Source organism: Leiobunum rupestre, chromosome 10 (genome assembly GCF_980474605.1).
Source record: "Leiobunum rupestre chromosome 10, qqLeiRupe1.1.hap1, whole genome shotgun sequence".
NCBI classification, from domain to species: Eukaryota; Metazoa; Arthropoda; class Arachnida; order Opiliones; family Sclerosomatidae; genus Leiobunum; species Leiobunum rupestre.
Window position 1 is genome coordinate 52,261,948 of NC_143393.1, and position 19,888 is coordinate 52,281,835.

Below are 19,888 nucleotides of genomic sequence, written 5' to 3' on the forward strand. Positions count from 1 at the left end.
CTTGGTTTCTGTTTAACTCTTTTATAATTTATAAACACCGTTAAAAAATTAGAATCATGAAAAAATATTATATTATTAGTTAAATATTAACCTACATTCGGTTTAATTCAATGTTTCTTAAAATTTATTTAAAAATAATTGTTTTTTGTGGATTTTTCCTATCTGACTAACGTTAAATTTTGGTCGTACGAAACCCTGGTGGGAAAATATATACACGGTAAATTCAGGTGATTTACGGGGCCGCTAAAGCGCGGTATGCGTGATCGAAGTTGGCCGTGCATATAGCAACGGAAAGCCGAAAAGGGGGGAGTGTGGTGGAGAATAGTATATACGATAAGTTAAGTTAATCTAGCTTGTCAACTTTTCACACTCTGTTCTTTCGGCGATAGGACGTAGATTATGAGAGTTTACCGGGTGGAATACTTTTTCCAAGGATCCTATATGTAAGAAGGATAGGTAGCCCTCCGGCCAGCCCGTGTTTTCAGAACGCCGGCAGCGCCGTCGTTATTAAGATAGCCTCTAAACGTGGGACGTCTTGTTTCTATTCCCTCAAGGACAAATTTTGGCGGTGCTTCCTCCATGTTTTGTCCTTCACGGAATCTAAAGACGGATTCTCTATCGGGCATGACCCACCGACGGCGTTGCTATTTTTCGTCCCTCACCTCATATCCTTCTAACATATAGGATCCTTGCTTTTTCGCTCAGAGCTATTGTAAATTTTTGCACCATGGTATTGTTTTTTATTTTTGTGAATAAGTTTTTTGAACAGTGCTTATTTCTGGCACTAATTTATACTTAAGTTAGCGGCTATATGTTTGGCGTGTCTGCTTTGTCGTCTGCCACGTATTGTACAAATTAGGTTTGTCCTAAATCTGTGGGGATTTGAATTTGATGACAATAGTCTGTCAGTTTTTCAAAATAAACGCCGTTATTATCAATTCAAGTAAGAGAAGCGTTTGAGTAACCAAGGCTTATATGGGAATTTAAAGTTAAAATTATAAACTTTAGGTAGGGTAACCCGTCGTTGTATGGGAATCATTTAATACCGTCATAAACCTTAGGCATGAGGTTATGGTCAGTTAAAATTTCTAAAATTACGTTAATGAACAATGTAACACTTTTAGTTTCAGCCAACTGACCCCTCTTTAATCTCAAGTCGTATACATTGAGATAATATTCTGTTTTGTATACTTTAACAGATGGCAAAAGTTAAAGCAAAAACTATAATGGTGCTGCTCGAAAGCATTGTAAGTGGACATAAATACGTTACCACAAGACCACGGCTTGGTGATAAACTTGAAAAATGGATATACGATCCGTATATTCAACAGAAATGTATATACAAAGAACTGAAAAAAATAAGAAGCATTAAATAATGTGATTTATGGTTTTGTAATGATGTAGAAACTAGTTATAAACTAATCTGGTGTTAATTTTTGTAAAATTGTTTTATAAGTTTGTTTTGACTATTAAACAGCTTTTCATCGCAGTTTAAGTCTTAAAATCCTTTAAATGTTACTGCAATTTCAATAGAGACCGTTATTTACATTTAAATTAAATTTTTTTTAATTATGAGTTCAAAGTTATCACTAAATTTATAGTTTAATTCAGTTTGCAATATGAAGAAAACTCTTTCATAAGACAGAATTTTTTGGTGGGGTTCGTGTAAATACAAAATTTTAAAGCCAGCTTGTACACAATTTTAAATTTTTTTGACTATCTCAATATATCGGAACTGAATTCTACCCAATACGAACATTTCTAATAAAACTTGTTAAAGTTTTGTTTTGTATAAATAACTTTCCACCATTTCATGATTTTCAGTTTTAAACGTATTTTAGTGATTTCATTCTGCTTTATTATAAAATATTTTTATTTTACACTCCGGATTTGCCACAAATAAGATAATTTTCAAAATTTCAAGCTAAATCCAGGGCCCTTTGCCGCCCGACCCTCTTGTGCCAAACTCATATGAAAACCGCTGGCTGCCATTAAGCCTTCATCATCCAGGTCACCCTAAAAAATAAAAAATATTATTACTATTGCAATAATTAGATCAGAAGTTATAGTCTTCATTAAAAAAGGCCCAAAGAAGTAATTTCTATAAAAAATTCTTACATAAAAAGTAGAGCGCCAAAAAGTGAAAGAACAATTTAGAACAATCGATTCTATATTCTCCCCTAGAAAGCCTATCGACTGAAGTACCGCATTTATCCAAATAAATTGGTTTTCCCCCTCCAAAGTCAACCTTATTTCCTTTTTCACACAGTTTAATGAAGAACAATCTAGCGCATAACCCAGAGAAGTACTGAAAAATCGTTATTAGCCCAAAACAAATAACTAGATTAGGCTATTTTATAGCCCTAAATCAGCCAATATATCTCAAAATCTGAAATTTTTTCAATGGCAATTTTTCAAGATTTTTAAAAACAATTATTTTGTAAATAATTATGCTCCGAGAGCAGTTTAAATCACCCAGCTAACATAGTCAGTATTTTCCATATTATTTTACACCTGTTATTAACAACTTCAGAAATGAACACTAAGTTGGCCAAACAACAAAATATGTGACTCAGATTAAAAAGTCAGCTATTCCCTATAGATCCCACTTTGAACAATTTTTTTTTCTAAAAATACTTTAAAGTGTAAGGGAAAAAGTTTAACTTTTAAGGCATTAATACTATCCATTAAGTAAATTTAAGAAAAGGCAAGTGGGATATTTATTCCCAATAATGTGGATTTCAAGTTAAATTATTGCCCCCATTTTTAAAACACTTAAAACTGCTCACTTCTGACTACTTCCCTTAAGAAGAAACAGTTTGTATCTCCCATCTAAATCGGAAACAAGTTTGTCTATCTTATAAAAAATAGAATCCACTGAAACAGCCTTTATATTGGTTTACATTGGGAAGCTCTGAGCTTCTTTGATAGATTTCCAAAGAGTGAAACTGAGACAATATCATTTCTAGATTGCCTGAAACAGTGACATATTAACCCATGGCAGGGCCCCTAGGCTTCAAGCTTTTTTCGGCCCCTTAAACCCTCAACATCTCCCTCCCCTTCATGGGGCCCCTGCTTGGCTCCAGCTCTTGGTGGGCCCCGTAGGCTTCAGCCTATTCAGCCTTATGGATAAAGCCCAAAAGCAACAAAAGATCAAAATCTAAAGTGGAAATTGACATTAAATAATGTTAAAATGATCCTAAGAATTTTTTTAACAACGTTCAGCAGCTCCTAGCCAGTGGAGTGTGAAAATTCATCACAACTTCTCCGAGAGCAGTTTAGCTCACCCAGCCAACAACGCTATTAGTGTTCATGAAGTTGAAGTTAAGCTTTTTTTCCTCCAATGATTAATGAAATATTTTTCAACTTTTTTGTCGAATGTACTCAGTTTACTTGGAACATCATTTAAACTTTTTTCTAAGCTCTAAATTTGCATCAACCCAGGAAAGAGACGGAGCTGCGTTAAGGGACTGTATTGTATTTAAAACGTTCAAATGGCTACACATTTAAAAGTTTCGTAATACCACCTACAAATTTACACTGAAATTGTGCAGAAATGCCAGTGCAAATTATTTGGTTGTGCTTGCATGTACATTAAATGATTTTACCTTCCATAATAATAACCGGAAAAAAGATTTATAAATGATTTCCATGAGCTAATAGTCTACAAGTTTCCTTGGAGGAATTCCAGTTGCCTTTAGAAGTAAATGAATTTATCTTAATGCGCAGAAATATTACATTGATGGAAGTTTCATTTTACTAATGCCATGCATTTTTACGGTGGAAACTTATATTTTTTTTTTGGCAAATTTTAAAATTATAAAAGCATTATATAATCTTATAATGCTTGGAAACTGTATAGCACACCTTGAAATAACTGACTTTATAAAACTATGTTTTACAGGACTAACTTCTTTGGATAAAACTTGAAGAGGCACATATAAAATAATTTTACTTCCTTATTTTTATTTAGGAATTTTACTTCCCTCAGATCAAAATGTTTCCAATGGAAAACCTTTTCTAATATGCACCCACGGGAGCCAAGTTAGAATCATATTGCCATTTTGATTTAAGGATTTGGTACTAATTATGTATCGAGCGTTTCATGGAAATATTTTCAAATGGTTATACGGAATGAAAGACACCTAAAAGATGCATAATCAACCATGACCAACTACTGTAGTTTCTAGCCTATAACTGGGGTTATGTTTTGTACATACTTTTTGTTTAATTCTGTATCGCCATTTGCTTATATGGATAATTAATTAGGACGCATTATAAATATATATTTGAAAAGAAACAAAAATTTACCAGTTGCCTGGCAAACTGTTTTCCACCGGAGGGAGGTTTTGGACTGCTCTGTGATTTTCGATGAGATAGTTCACTCTTAGCAGGCCACGTTGGAAACATAGATGTAGAAACTGGTAAAGGAGACTCTTTGAAGTATTCGTGTTGAAGAGCTTTCTCAGACGTGATACGTCTACCAGGATTGTACGTCAGAAACCTGAAAAATATTTGAATTGCAACTTGAGTAAAACTAAATAAAAATTGTAGTGTATGTGCCACAAGCCTAGGATATACTGATGTAAAACATTTGTGAAAAAACTCCCTGGTGCTCCAGTTTTCTAGCTTTGACTGTAATAATTTTCTGACCAGACCCCATATGACAGCTTTCAGGCTATAGCACTGATTTAAATTGGGATTTCTTCAAACCAAATCACCGATTTAAATCATAAAATATTTCAATGGAGGAATTAGGTTTAAGTTAGTTAAGAAGCAAAGTATCTGGCGTCATAATAGTTGTTAAGGCCAAATTTATCGGAAAATGACCTATCGAGCAATTTCAATTATGTTTTTATTTTTGAATAACTGTAGAAACAAAATTGGAGTAAATTCTATTTGGCTAGGGTTGACACCTGGAATTACCCCTCGTGCACTATTTTTAATTTCAAGTACTTACAAGCCATAGTAGCATTGCAAAAAAGTTAAATAAAACATATACAGTGTAACTTACCTATTCATCAAGTCAAATCCTAAATTTGTTAGGTTTTGCCCAAATCGACTTCGAAGACTATTATACGGGTGTTCTGTGAAGGTCACCTTTTTCACCATTGGAAGCTCCGAGTAGCCAGGCCAAATTTTTTCACTAGGGGTTCCAAGATCCTAAACAAAAAAATTAAAACAATGGTTTTCACTACCAGTAAGAAACAACCACAATTCGCATTTTAAGAATTTGTAAACGTATATGCTAAAATTTTAAATCGACCCAGTGTAAGGCAAACTTAGTTTCTTGGTCAGCATAACTTTTTAGCCAGGGGCAAGGATCGAACAAGGGTCGAAAACTCCCTCGGGCCGAGGCATAGGGTTTAAAAATGTAAAAAAAAACAAAACTAAAAATAACGAATTTTACCGAATGTCTGTGTCAATTTGAAATTTAGCGTTCCTCTCAAGTCTCAATGATTCCCACGTTACCCTCCCCTTCCCTTAAAAATAAATTAAATTGTCCGGTTATTTTATTGGTTCGGTAAAACATAAGATTTTAGAGTCTCAACGCGATCGAAACAAACGCCGGACCACAAAAGGCGTCCAGGGTTCCTGCTCAAGGATGTTCCGCGGAAAAATATAGTTTTTCTGTTCAATCCTTGGCCAGGGGTACGTTCAGTAATGAAAATCTGTTGGAAATCTTCATATGCTTGATGAGGGTGTTGAATGGTTTATTTTTAAGTCACCAGTGTTTAAAAACATGGTGGAAAGATTATCTGCAAGATAATTAAGCTGCACCTGCAATTTTTTACATTCACTACTTCCCTAAATAACAGTAGCAATATTTTTATTGCATTATGGGCAAAATTAAAGTTAAGGCCGCTGTGATTTACTTCACCCGCATTATGTAACAAAATGTCACCATTGTTACCATTTATAAAAAAAGGTTAATTATATTTTGAGACCCATTGACCATGACCTTCACGGGAACAACAACAGTGTATTTGTTTCACAAATCCTTTTTTATACTATAAAGAAAAAACATACTTTGAAGACTTTACTCAATTGATCGATCTCAGATTTTCCAGGGAAAAGAGGTTTCATTGTAAGAAGTTCTCCAAAAATGCATCCAACAGACCACATATCAATGGCTGTAGAGTATTCCTAGAAAATAGATATCCATAAATAAATACTATGAAACAAGAATTTAACTTTATCTTGGGAACCTAAATGTTGAATATCCTAGCAATTAGTACAACCAAGAATATATTAATTTATACTTTCGGATGAGAATGAATATATTGATACGTTTTTAGCGTTGCTTCTGTTCTCCTTCAAGCTCTAAAAAAATTAGATCAACCTAGTTCCTTATTGGTAATCTAAAACTGACGTTGATGCACATCAATGACATTTTTCTTTCCCAGGCACAGTTCTAGGGGGTGGTCTAATGGGCCCGTACATTTATGATTAATATAAACTTCCATACGATTTCCTCCCCCACTCCCAATTATTTCCTGAAGTATGAGCCCACCAAAGAATAATTCTCTAGAACCGCACCTGTTCGTGGAAACATTAGAACATTATGCTCCTGGATAATCATTCTACCCAATTATAAATAAATGCATTCATGGTACAACTACAAAAAAAATTTCCATAACATATAAAGCAAAACAAACATTCAATAATCTCGGTCATATAAGAATTATATAATATATAAGTGTCCATCTCTCTATCCAGCTAATATCATTTCCTTAAAACATGTACCTTCTTCAGCTCCAGTTAATTTTAAAAATGTGTTTTAGAAGAAATATTGTAAACAAAATACATAATATAATGAGTTTCTAAGACTATTACATTGAGAAAATGTTTTCAAGTATAAATCTTTACACAGTAACATGCATAATTTTCATTTTACATTGCTAAGCAAAGTAATACACTTCATAAATATTGAGCCGTATACATATAGTGTAGCACAAATTTCACGCCAATTGGTATCTGCGTTGAGCCTGGGAAGCCAGACGTTTCATTTTAATGAGCTAGAGATGAGTCGGGCCAGCTAGTTTTGATGCCCAACCCAAACCGACCTGATTCAAAAATACAAAATAGAAACCCAACCCGCCAGCCCACCGAAATTATTTATTTTGATAACCAAACCTGACCCTTCCAAAATTATTCATTTACAAAACCCAACCGGACCCAGCCCGCCAAAGTTGAAACCCAACCCTGCCCGCCCGAAGAATATTTAAAAAATTTTAAACCTGACCCAAACCGGCCCAATAAAATTGAAACCCTTACACTTTTTATGTTTATAGTATAAGCTTGAACTAAATGCTAGAGCAGGCTACCAGATTAAAATTTTGTCAGTTGATGGCGCTTGGAGCGCTTTGAGAAACGGTTTAAAAATTAGTGAACATGCTAAGAGAATGATTAACAAGTGATAATGATTCTCTTTCTGTACGTAGAGATTTGCTGTTGTGAATAAAATAGTAACTTGAATGCCCGATCACTAATATATAAAAAGGCTGACCCGATCTGGTAAGTTTTATGTAAAAAGCCTTACCCGACCCATTTAAAAAAAGTCCAACCCGGCTGGCCCCAAAAAAAAATTATAAAATTAAACCCGACCCACCAAAAACTTCGATATAAAAAACCCAACCTGCCTCAAGGCGCGCTCGGGTCAGGTAAGCCCACCTTTAGCGGGCCCAAGACTCATCACTTATGTGTACTTAACTCAAAAATTTCTTGGAAATTAATTTTTTTTAAGAGTTTTAAGTTGTGTTGGCAGTTTTTCACTTGGAGGTTGTGTAACAAATAATATTTCAATATTAGAACCTAAATTTAAATTATTATAAGAGTAACATTTTCAAACTCATTTATGGTTAGTTTTCTTAATAATATAGAATAATTTTTTAAAGGTACTTTAATAATGCTAAGGTTAATGGAGCTCTTCTATTTGAGGTTGGTTGTTAGTGTTCATAACTGTGTAAATTTGTTTTTGTTTAATGTACTTTGCATATGTGATTTTCTCTGTAAAATAATGAAAGCTAAAGTAAATTAAAAAAGATGGAACTCACTTTTATACCAAGAAGAAGTTCTGGAGCTCTGTACCATAAAGTAACTACAACCGGAGTATATGGTTTTAATGGTGAACCATATTCCCTAGCAAGGCCAAAGTCTCCTACCTATAAATCAAAATAATTAATCGTTAATTAAATAACCACTGTATTAAACATGACATGCTTAAAGAACTCGTTACACGAAACTCTAACATAGACATTTTAAGGCCTAATAGTCTTCTTTTAAAACATTTAGCTCTATTTAATGTGTTTGAAAAATCACCTACTGGATGACTCAAAATATTCTTTGTAAAATATACAAAAAAAGTAGAAACGTGACATTTTTAAAAATATTCTTATAAATCAGTTTATATTTTGAATTGGTTAATAAATAAACTGAATTGATTAGAAATGTTTTACACTTGACAGAGAATCTCATAAGATTCAAAACATTGTGTTGACGCAGGTGGTACACAACATCACGGCTTAAACAATTGTCATGCTTCAAAATAATTAAAATAAATGTTTTCCGTTTTATTAACTGTGCCTGTTATAACAGTGAAGGATATTCTCTAAAAGCATCAATCTTTAGCTTAGAATTGATATACACATGTTAGAGCAGTTAAATGTTGAAATTTAAAATTAAGATAGTCTACAATTTAAAAACAGGTGCTGATTCATCCCTTCTATATTGCCCAATTTGGGAAAAATGCATAAATCTTGATATCGAAATTGCTTGCTCTGCGTTACCATTGTAAAAACACAAAACAGCGTAAAATTATAATAATATCGAATATTAACCTTTTATACCATCTATTTCAGCCCGCATGATTACATACCATAAAAGTCCTACTAAGGTCTACCAAATGATAATAGCCTCTGTTAATACGCAACATATTTAGTTATGGACGGCAACCAAAAGTGGTGTGTGTTGTGATAACTTTCAGTTGTGAATAAAGGTACATGATAGTCATATTTTTTCAAACATTTATTGCATGTAAGAAAATACTTTGTTCTGTGATTAATTTTTTCATTAAAAAAATGGAGCTAGATCAAAAGAATAAACAGTTAAAAGAAAAATTATGTTAATTAACTTTTACCTTTAAAATCCCTTTATGGCTAAGCAATAGATTGGATGTTTTTAGATCCCTATGCAATATCCAATTATCATGTAAGTGAGCCACTGCTTTCAATAGCTGAATCATTAACGTTTTCACTTCACCTAATAAAAAGATACGAAGATGCTATAATACCAGGTGGTACTTTGTATACCTGTTCAACTTTTCTCTACTTCTGTAACCAAAGTACTCTCAACTGTTTAATTGAGTGAACTAAAAATACAGTAGAATTCGATAAAGGAATGCGTTAAGATTACTAGCCCAATTAACACTAGAAAAAAAACATGTTAGGCATTTATTAATGACTCCCGACATTAAAAGAATTCTATTTTGGCCTAAAATGGACCCTTCTGTCAACTACCACACTGTAACCGACTGACATTAGGCTAAAATCAACCTGTACTCTATTCTGCCTGGGTACGTAGAAGCAACGTCGGCTTAGTTAATAAGAAGACTTATTTTAGGGCATCTTCCACTGTTTTAATCACACCCAACTGCTTATTGAAGCTAAGGCGCAGGTTGCATTTACTGCCTCGCAATATGGGTGATTTAATTGACCTAGTTCTGGTGAGAAAAAGTAGCTATTGTGCCCCTGCAATGGAGCCAGGAGTAGGCTAGCAGCAAAATACTTTTCATTTCCTTTTGGGGGCACATTAAACAACTGCAGGGAGCCCCAATGAATTTCCTAAAGTTTGCAAGGCCATTGGCTTTGTTGAAATAAGTGACTCTCTATGGGACACTCACATTAAGAGAAAAAGACTAGCCAGCACTATAGTATATTCTATTCTCACCATTGCTAAAACGCTTGATTCAAGAGATATCTATAATAAGTAATATTTACCAACTAAGAAAGGCTGTTTCATGGTTTCCATTAAACTCTTCAGATCATGTTCAACGTAATCCATCACAATGTATATTTTGTCCATGTTACTTCCAACAACAATTTCCTACAAACCATGAGAAAGGAATTAGAATAAAGAATTAGTATACAGGGTGTCCACTAAAAAACGAAAAATGATAAATAAGTTGGTTGGCAAAAACCCAACCCTGCAAAATCAGGTTTTTGCCAGGACACGTGGGTAAAAACCAGAAAAAATGGAAAAAACTCATTTCAGGCTAAATTAATCATTGATATATCTATTAAGTTACTAATTTGGTCATTGCCAATAGGAGAGGTGAAGACAAGCCAGAAAAAGAGTGAATAGAATGGAAGAATATACAATTTTCCACACAGTTTTTAACAGGGAAACAATAGGTGGAATAAACCGCGGAAAAACTAGTTTTTTCCACCCTTGGCAAAATTGTACCAACCCTTAAAATAACTGAAAAACGTTTTTTTTTATTTAAAATTCCTAATTACCATTCCTCGTGCAGGGGGACATTTACTAGTGTAAAATTGAATGACCTTTAACCATGTCTTCAAGGTCATTAAAAAATATCTCAAGAACCATTGGGTTTACGGAATTGGTTCCAATTAGAAAGTTGTTGCTCGCCATTCAATTTTACACTAGTTAATGTCCCCCTGCACGAGGAATGTTCCATAGAAATTTGAAATTTAAAAAAAAAGATTTACAGTTATTTATCATTTTTTGTTTTTTAGTGGAAACGCTGTATAAAAGGAGAGGAGTTAACAGGGTGGAAACTAGTAAGTTTAATATTTTAATTGGGTACACCCAAAAACTATTAAATATAAAGGATTATCTTACCCTAACTGTTACTATGTTTGCATGTTGGGCTTTGAGAAGAGTGTTAATTTCTCTCAGTGAGGTTATAGGGAAGCCTTCCTTTTCTTTTTCCATTTTCAATCGCTTTAATGCCACAATTTCATCTTGATTGATAAATAGAAATGTAATTTAACTAATGAAATAATACAAGCAAATAATGACTAAGAACAGCTCAGTTTCTTAAGTGAAAAATTTAAAGGAAAGGTTCAGGCCATTTGAAAGACGGTGAAAAATTAAGAGGAAAGGTTCAGGCCATTTGAAAGACCGTGAAAAATTTAAAGGAAAGGTTCAGGCCATTTGAAAGACCTTGAAAAATTAATTCTTAACGCAATTGGAACTGTGCTTCTTTCTTTAACAGTTAAAGAGTTACATTTAGATTAGCAAGAGTCTGTTGCAAAGAAAACTGTTGAACGACACCAGATATGACATAAGTTGGCAGTGAAGTTTTAAAGTGCTCAACAGGCAAGCCTATTTCGTCGGTGCCTTATAGAAAATATATAATTAATTATAACTTTTTCACTGTTATGGAAAAAAGCAAAATTCAAATTGCATTTATATTTATTTTACAAGGTGTTTCTAATGGTGATAAATTTTCGAAGCACGATCCTTTCCTTAAGTTATTGCTATGGAAAATTGGGCCGCAATTTTATAATGGTTTATAGGTCCACGAAAATACGAAAAACAACATCAACTCCAACTAAAAAATTATCGTTTACATGAAAGCAACTATGCCATCAAAAATAGTGAAATTAAAGGTTTTCAAATTTAAGACCTTTGTCTACACTTTTTAATACATAACTTAAAAATATTGCCTCCCGCACTTAAGTTGTAGCATAAGTGTATAATATTATTGCATAAGTGTGACACTTCCTATTCTTTACATGAAAAAAATTTACTGAGAGCTATTCGCAAGACAGACTGCATTACGGGGTTCATCGCCATTTTGCGTCCACTTGCTAACGCGTCACATGTAGCGCTTGATAGCACCTCGTTAGGGGAGATTTTCATCTTGTGATGACGTCACTTCGTTATTAGCTCTCAGTAAAATATTACCCAAAGTGACAAACTTATGGTTGTAGTTAATCCACCCCAAAACCACTGATCTTTAATGAATATTTGATTTAGTTTTATTACCCAATCTTTTGTCTCTGGCTCTGTACACAACTCCGTACGTTCCTTCTTCAATACGGTTAAGGCAGTGGAATTCTTCAACACTACGACAACCTTGTATTGCGGGGAGATAAGGCATAAGTTTATCAATTTCAGGAATTTCTTCAGCTTGCTCTTCTTCAATTAGGCCAGATATATGAGGTGCATCTACTGACTCCGTTTTGTCATTTGAAGAATCCATTTCAATTTTAACTTTAATTGGTGGTTCCTGTTTTAGAAGGTCATCAAGGTGATTTTCCGACGTACATACTGCACTTTCTGAAATAAAAAGATTTGGTCTAAACAAAGGTGGTCGAAGAAGAACCCATTTAGACTTAAATGTCGAAATCTCAATTATGTGGTTTACAATTTTTTTTAAAAATAAACCCAGTTTCCAAAACGAAAGATCTCTGTCACTGCTAACCAACATTAAGAAATTGCAATGGTAAAATCTTTAACATACCACATTTCCAAGATAAATATTACGACCTGTAATCAGATCTGGTAGAATTCGGAATTTTTAACTCTTTCAACATGATTTCAGCTTTATTATCATGTTCTACCCTGCTTCAAACTGACTTACCATTTTCAGATTCAGTTGAATCTGCCCCGCTGGCAGAGTTACTGCTGACTTCAGATTTCTCAGTGGCTTCACTGTCGTCTTCTTCATCTTCACCGGAAACATCATCTTCCTCCTCTTCTTCTTCTTCTTCATCATCATCATCATCTGGTTCATCCTCCGAATCCAGGCTTCCCTCATCAAATTCATTTCTGTTAACATCATCACCAATTTCAATCTTATCATCATCATCATCTTCTTCTTCTTCTCTTTCACTAAGAAGTTCAACATCGGACATCTCAAACTCTTGAATTTCCAAAGCATCACCTTCTCGAGATCCTATTTTAGAAGACATACTAAGTTCAATGATACTACTAGCATATGCAACTCTTCCGAAAGTTTTCCAATATAGAAAGTTTTTAGTACAGTTCTTTATCGCAAAATTTTCAAGCTTAGTACTATTAAGAAATTCAAAAGATAATTTACATTTTTTTTACATTGTAGCTATATGATAAAATTCGACAAATATGATGCATTCTAGCATTATTAAACAACTTTAACTTATCAGTTGGTTCATTAGGTTATCAGCGGCAATAGACAGAAAAAATAAATGGCATTGGATTTCCAGCCTCCGAAGGTTTTTGAGTTGGGGTTTATGAAAAAGGTTGGACATTTTGTGACAGCACGACTGCCAACCTCATCAAGTACAACAGTCACAGAAGTAATTTCTACCGTTTTTCACATCTATCATGATTCATTTCAATTAATAAGTTACATTTTAATTTAACGAGTTCAAAATTAGAACTCAATTTATAGTTAAATTAGTATTTTGTCAAGCCTTTATTTCCGGAATATAACGTATTTTACCTAGATGGGATAACATGCTCAGTGACGGATTGTGATTTAAGTCTACCATAGATATGTTTCTTGGTGATTGGCTAAAACGGTGTCTGCGCATGCTCAAATGTCCACCACTCCTGTGTTCCCTCCCTAGATAGCATTCAATTTTAATGTAGCAGTGATGTTTAGAATTTTTGCCCTCATTCATTATACCATCTATTGAAAATAACTATAATTTTGAAGGGAAATACAAAGGAACCACTGAATTGGAAAACTTCACCAAAGATTTGGTGACAGAGGAGTCCTGTTTAGTCCATACCAACAGCAAATTTGTGTGTAACTTTTCTCAAAGTTGTGGCTTCTTCTCTCGAAGGATTTCTGTCATGTTGTTCATTTCTTTCCTTGTTACGAGATAAAGGCGATCTGCTTCGCTCTCTATCTTTAGTCCGTCCAAGAAAACTTGATGAACTTGATTTTGAAACACCTGGACGACTAGGGTCACGTTCTGATCGATAGGATTCTTTATATACAACTCTCTGCTCTTCTAAAATAAAAATTTCACTATTAAATTTCAAATTGAAAAATTAAATAAAAATTCATACCTATTGTTCTTCGTCCATGCTCACGCTGCCTTTCAACATGCATTAGCCTCTTCTTGCGCCACTCGTGTAATCTATTATAAACATGAAAGAAAATTAAATCAATTACAGTAGTAACTCATATGAAACAAGTAAGGTTGTTAAGATATTTCCATAAATGTTTATTGAAAAAGAGAACTAAAAAATTGTGACTGTTTTAATAGCTTCACATCAAAATATATTTTAAATCAAACTATGGTTACCAGAAGTACATTTGAGTGTCGTTATCATCATATAATGTGACACCTTCCATAATTATATATTAGGATAACCTATCAATGCGGTTCTTTTTTAAAAATACTTATAAAGCATCTCTCTACTTTCCAAACCAAGTCTATCAGTTTTAGATACTAGGGTCCTGAAATAGGAATTTATACACAAGTTTGAAGTGCACTGCTTAAGTGGCCCGCAAATAATTGACCAAAGAAAAGGTTAATTTCCTGGGGCCCTAATTTTGGTTGGTGGTTTTGGTAACATAGATTTCCCACAGTTATATAGTGGCTTTGACTGTGTCTGCTTTCCTATTAAAAGTAGGCAGTCACATCTAGTGTGGGTAGTTGTAAGACAAGTCATACAATGACGTTTCTGTTGAGGCCTCAGGAAAATGGTCATTAGATATCTCTGAAAATATTTAGGCCAAAATGATACATCAATAGATAGGAAATGAAAAGCCATTGTAGTCCCAGAAAATTGTTCATTAGGTAGCTACGAAACCTTACAGAGAAAGTGAGTTGGTGTATCAATTGAACGGAAATGAAAAGCCCCTGGCAGTCTCAATATCAATTTGGGTAACTCAATACCTCTGAAACTGTGAATTACTTAAAAATTGCTACTAAATAAAAATATTTTACATTTCTTCTTCATCCTGTTGTTTTTCTCTCATGCCATGACCACGTACTTCTCTGGAATCTCTCGCTTCTTTCATATCAAGCCTCTCTCTTAAATCTCTAACTTCTGAAACATTTTTTCCCTCTCGAACTCTATCACCGGATATTACTTTACGGCTGCTGCTGCTGCTACTACTGCCAATATTGGCAGGCTCTCTCCTTGGATCAACTCGATGTCGCCTTCTCCTAGTCTCTCTTTGTGATGATGTGGACTGCTGTTCAGCCCATTGCCCACTCCATCTAGCGCTAGTGTCTTGGGGTATCTGGCCAATATTGTGACCACGGCTCATTATGGCTGGCTGATTTGCCTGACTTCGCTCGTCTCTCCTGAAAGACCTCTCTCTACTTCTTCTGCGTTCCTTTCTCCTTGCTTTAGACATAATGAAAAAAATTTAAACAAATGAAAATGAAAAGTTTATCTTTTTAATTTTACGTAACTTGGATATTTGAATTTTTCCATTGTAATGTCAAGATGTTTTGTTATATGTTTTTGACTTAGTTACATAAGTGTGACACTTCCTATTCTTCACATTCTACCGAGAGCTATTCACAAGACAGACTGCATTAAGGGCTTCATCACTGTTTTGAGTCCGCTTGCTAACGCGTCACACGTAGCCTTTGACAGCTCCTCGCTAGGGGTATATTTTCTTCTTGTGATTACATCACTCAGTTACTAGCTCTCAGTAAAATATTCCCCAAAGTGACAAACTTTTGGAACAATATTATAGACTTATGGTGTTACTGTTAGTTAAATATTTTATGTTTAGATAACCATAAAGCATTTTTAGGATATTCCCATTCAAATCTGTTTGATAGATAAATAAATTTTAAACAAAACAATTGCATAGTCAGTGCCTCAGGTATATTTTTTATATAAAATTATGTTATGAACTAAATTTTATTATATCATAAATTCTTCAGAAAACTCCTACTAGATAGTAATAACATAACGCCAATAATGCTATGTAGCGTAGATCTAATAGGCCTTTAAATGTTCTCCTGATTGCACCACAGCTGACAGTGGCGAAGTTTGAAAAAATAAGATTTTGGTCCAATTATGGTTTCAAGGGCAAACAAAAGTGACTTTTTGTACAGCAGTGCCACAGTCAGACTTTCTTTGAATTATATCATGCCACATTTTCCCCTTTTCGCCAGTGTTTTTTCAAGAAATCAAAAACCCTTATTTTTATGTCGTTATAAAAACAGAACTCAAAATTTAACAGAAAATGGGAAACTCACAGGAATCATGTTTGTGGGAATGTCTGTCTTTTTTATGGCTTCGTTTATCTTTAGAAGATGATGACATCATCACTGCCTGAGGAGGTTTGATGTCCAAGCTGTCTTCACCTCCATCATCAATTGAACTGTCACTTAAATCACGTAATCTCCTGTCAGAGTCTCCTTTCTCAATTTCACCATCTTCAGACTCGGAATAATCATCATCAGGATTAGACATGGAGAGCTGTTGTAAAATATTTAACTTTATTAAAATATACTTGACCCCTATTTTAGTGTAGTAAATTATTTCTTTAACTGACTGGGTGCAGTGACAGGACTCACGACATGTGCAGTGAATGATTATTAGGGCTAGCAAAGATATAAACTCTCTTGTTTTTAGAAGTTTAAATTGACATTAATAAAAGTTTATAAAATTTTTAAAACCAAAATTTCCCAATTATTAGTTATATATTTTTAGTCATATCAGACATCAAATTTATGATAAGAAAAAAGGCTGTGGAATTTTCCTTATTTCAGAATTTATTGTGCATGCAATTATAGGAATAAACTACTAATCACCTTTAACTATTTTTTTTGTTAAAATCCCTCAAGTGATAAATTTCCAATTTAATTAAGTTCTTTTACAAAACATCAACAGATAGTTAAGAGCACTTAAAATTTTTATTTTAAAGTAAGACATTAGCAGACTTCAAAATTTCTTCTGCACCGTTGGTAAGAGGGCTAGACATGGCCAATCAGTTAACATTACTCAGAAAATTTAAAAAATTAACCTTTTCAATTTACTTAAGGCTCAAGTAGCAGGCAACGCTAGAAGTTCGTAAACTGTTGGATTTTTATCTGCTAAGCAGACGATTTATTAATATGAATCCGAAATCGTCTGCTTATCAGAAGAATATCCACCCCGAGGGTACGTTCAACAACTAGGTAACGTTCATTCAACGTAATCTTAAAAAAAACTCAACGCTTCAACGGTGGGTATCGTGACGTCATCAGTTGTTGAACGGCAAAATAAATTCAACGCTTCAGCGTTGAGAATTTATTTGTTGAACGGGGGATGCGTTGGATTGTTGAATTTTTTTGGGCGTCGTATTCAAAAGTCATGGAAAGAAAAAGGAAGCTTGCCTCTATAATTTTCGTTAATGACGATGAAATAGAGGATGATATATTGGAGTTACATTCAAAATCCCGGTTTAACAAAAGAGTAGCGTTAGGTTGGCAAAACTGATCAGACGCTTCTGCAGACGACCTTTTAGCGCACTCAACGTACTTACAACGTCTCCCCTAGGCGTTGAGTTTTTTCCTCAACCGTTGAGCATCGTGACGTCAATACCGGAAGTTCTAAAAGTCGTTCAACAACTTTCAACGCTCCAACGCTGCCACCGTTGACTCCGTTTCCTAGTTGTTGAACGTACGTTCAGAAGCTTGCAACCATTGAGTTGGGAATATTAATCTAGAGATCCAATCAAATCTGCTCCCCGCGAAACAAGTTTTTGAAAAATACGAATGTGCCGTCTGCTCTAAAATGACGAGCAAACGTTATCATATGACCCGTGGCGCCATCCATTATTTTGAAGAAAAAAAATCTTTTTGCTTGAAAACGCGTCTTTTTTGATCGAATCATTGAGAGATAGACGGCGCCACGGGTAGAATGATAACGTTTTCTCGTCATTTGGGACGCCGATGGGAGCAGACGACAGTATTCTTATTTTTAAAAACTTGTTTCGCGAAATACTGAAATCCGACGTTTCGATTGGACCTCTAGATTAATATTCCCAACTCAATGCTTGCAACAAATTAAACGTTGCAGGATTTCGGAACCGGTTTTCTACTGTACGCTTTTTTCATATCCGGTGCGACGTAGCGTTGCTGAACCGTTGCTGAAACATTTGAACCTGCTCTTCCAGCAGACGATATTTTATAAAAATTACAACAATCGTAAATAAGCGTTCAACAGGCCAGGATAAAAAGTATCAACGGAATCAACGCCAAACGTAAAACGGTATAAGACCGTTAAGCTTCACTGAACGTAGCCATAGAAATCGGAGAAATAACAGAACACTTATTCGAATGGCGGGAAACAGCCCGATTAGAATCTGTAGATTTGACCATGCTTTTTGTTTGGTGAGTGACGAAAGTATCGCCATCTCTGTCGTACCTTGGAAGTTCATTTCTTTTCGCCTGTTCTCGGACTAAAAGTGTACTCTTTTTATCCTGAAACGTTTTATTAGCTCCAGTGTATTAGGGCTACTCTTTTTACAACCTTCTGAAAAGAACGTGTAAACAGGGTTGGACATAAGGCACTAGTCACGGCATTTGACTAAATTGACTACTAAAATAAATGCTTTAACTACTAAAATTAGTCGAAATCTTTTGGTAATGATATAGTTTGATATTCAGGATTGAAATTAATACATTCACGGTTTAACCTCTTTCTCGAACTAGGGGGTAAAACATTTATTCTGCCCCGCACATGAGAGAAATAAGTTGGCGCATATGTAACATAATTACTCATAAGTATGCCACTGTACCTTTATTCCATTCAAAAATCTTCACTAACGGTTTGTTTCACCACGAACCAGTAAAAAGGTGGATTACGTTAGATTTTAACCTTTTTATTCATCCTAGTAATTTTGGGAGTCACACTATTGGCTAGTAACATATTTATTTAAGCCAATGGAAAACCTCGAAATTGAGAAGGAAATTTTTGCGTCGGAACACTGCCTACTAGGCAGTGGTCGGAATTTTAGTCAGCCCAATGTAGCTTTATTGAAATTTATAAACTCGCTCGGTTTGTGCGGATGACGTTAAATTATGAGTAATTTAGAAAAATAAAAAGTTGGGGAAAATTACCAATAAGTGATCGCTTTCCGAAAATGGAACAATTCGTCGAAGTGGGATATTCCACCAGCGTTTTTAATTTTAAAACCCATATCAAGCCTAGAAGAGTTAGGCCTAGGCTCAAAAGAATCTGCAAAGACTCCAACCTTGTAGATGCGCCAGAAAAGCCCAACCTAAATTTCAACTATTTTTGCAATAAACCTGCTTCTTTTATTTGACAATGCAATTTTTTTTAGAACCTGAGTCTCCGAAAACTTCATTAATTTCATTAACAGCACTTGACAGTATATTGTAGTTCATTTTAGCTCCTAAGCCTTGGTTGTTCAAACCGGTTTTTTACTAAAATAATGGCCGTCGGCTTATCAGACGTAAAGCTAATTATAGGACGGCATTATCCGCATTTGAGATTCGATGACGTCAAATATGACATCAAATATGACGTCAAATATTACGTAGGGTACGGATGACGCAATATCTGTGAAACAAACCGTTAGTGAAGAAATAGACCTAGTAGCATACTTATGAGTAATTATGTTACATATGGTTGCCGCCTTAGTGGATTTTTGTAGAAGCTCGACCATGGCTTGACTAACGGCGAGAGGTGATACACCCTTTCAATAATTTCGTTCGATTTCGCCACTGTAGACTGCAGTAACGTGGTTTGCACTGAGCATACAGTTGAGGCACTTCAGTTCATAAATACATTTTATTTTTCGGGCTTTGGCATTAACAAAGTCAGCAAATATCTTTGTCTAAATCTCTTTATAGCAATATCATTTTCAATTACCAAAATTGGCCAACCAGATAAACGGTCTGGGCTCATTGTCGATCTCAGATAAGTTTTCATTAAATTTAGT

General features: G+C 34.5%; 2 protein-coding genes across 3 annotated transcripts; one reads left to right on the top strand and one right to left on the bottom strand.

The window, feature by feature from the left end:
• Positions 1–805: 805 nt before the first annotated feature.
• Positions 806–1,489, top strand: mRpL33 (mitochondrial ribosomal protein L33). The gene is made up of 2 exons (XM_090160960.1): positions 806–943; positions 1,200–1,489. The coding sequence occupies exon 2, from the start codon at positions 1,200–1,202 to the stop codon at positions 1,374–1,376; it is 177 nt and encodes a 58-aa protein (XP_090017086.1). The 5' UTR covers positions 806–943; the 3' UTR covers positions 1,377–1,489.
• A 328-nt stretch (positions 1,490–1,817) lies between these two features.
• Positions 1,818–17,019, bottom strand: LOC149926185 (uncharacterized). 2 transcript variants are annotated; one of them, XM_090159967.1, is made up of 15 exons: positions 16,964–17,019; positions 16,194–16,416; positions 14,919–15,324; positions 14,032–14,102; positions 13,749–13,973; positions 12,614–12,928; positions 12,016–12,309; positions 10,864–10,985; positions 9,999–10,104; positions 9,140–9,261; positions 8,058–8,165; positions 6,031–6,147; positions 5,015–5,163; positions 4,312–4,504; positions 1,818–2,016 (listed from the first exon to the last, which is right to left on the bottom strand). In XM_090159967.1, exons 2-15 carry the CDS (start codon positions 16,408–16,410, stop codon positions 1,912–1,914), a joined length of 2,550 nt encoding a protein of 849 aa, XP_090016093.1. In that variant the 5' UTR covers positions 16,411–16,416; positions 16,964–17,019; the 3' UTR covers positions 1,818–1,911. The 2 variants fall into 2 exon arrangements, with proteins under 2 accessions (XP_090016093.1, XP_090016092.1); XM_090159966.1 differs by lacking the exon at positions 16,964–17,019 and adding an exon at positions 16,752–16,846.
• Positions 17,020–19,888: the final 2,869 nt, after the last annotated feature.

Bases quoted from the DNA above. Each gene is read 5' to 3' on its own strand.
- mRpL33 (XM_090160960.1), top strand. From the start codon at position 1,200: ATGGCAAAAGTTAAAGCAAAAACTATAATGGTGCTGCTCGAAAGCATT.
- LOC149926185 (XM_090159967.1), bottom strand. From the start codon at position 16,410: ATGTCTAATCCTGATGATGATTATTCCGAGTCTGAAGATGGTGAAATT. The intron at 13,974-14,031 runs GTATGAATTTTT...TTTTTATTTTAG, and splicing joins GCATGGACGAAGAACAATAG to AAGAGCAGAGAGTTGTATAT. The intron at 2,017-4,311 runs GTAAATTTTTGT...TTTATTTTTTAG, and splicing joins AACAGTTTGCCAGGCAACTG to GGTGACCTGGATGATGAAGG.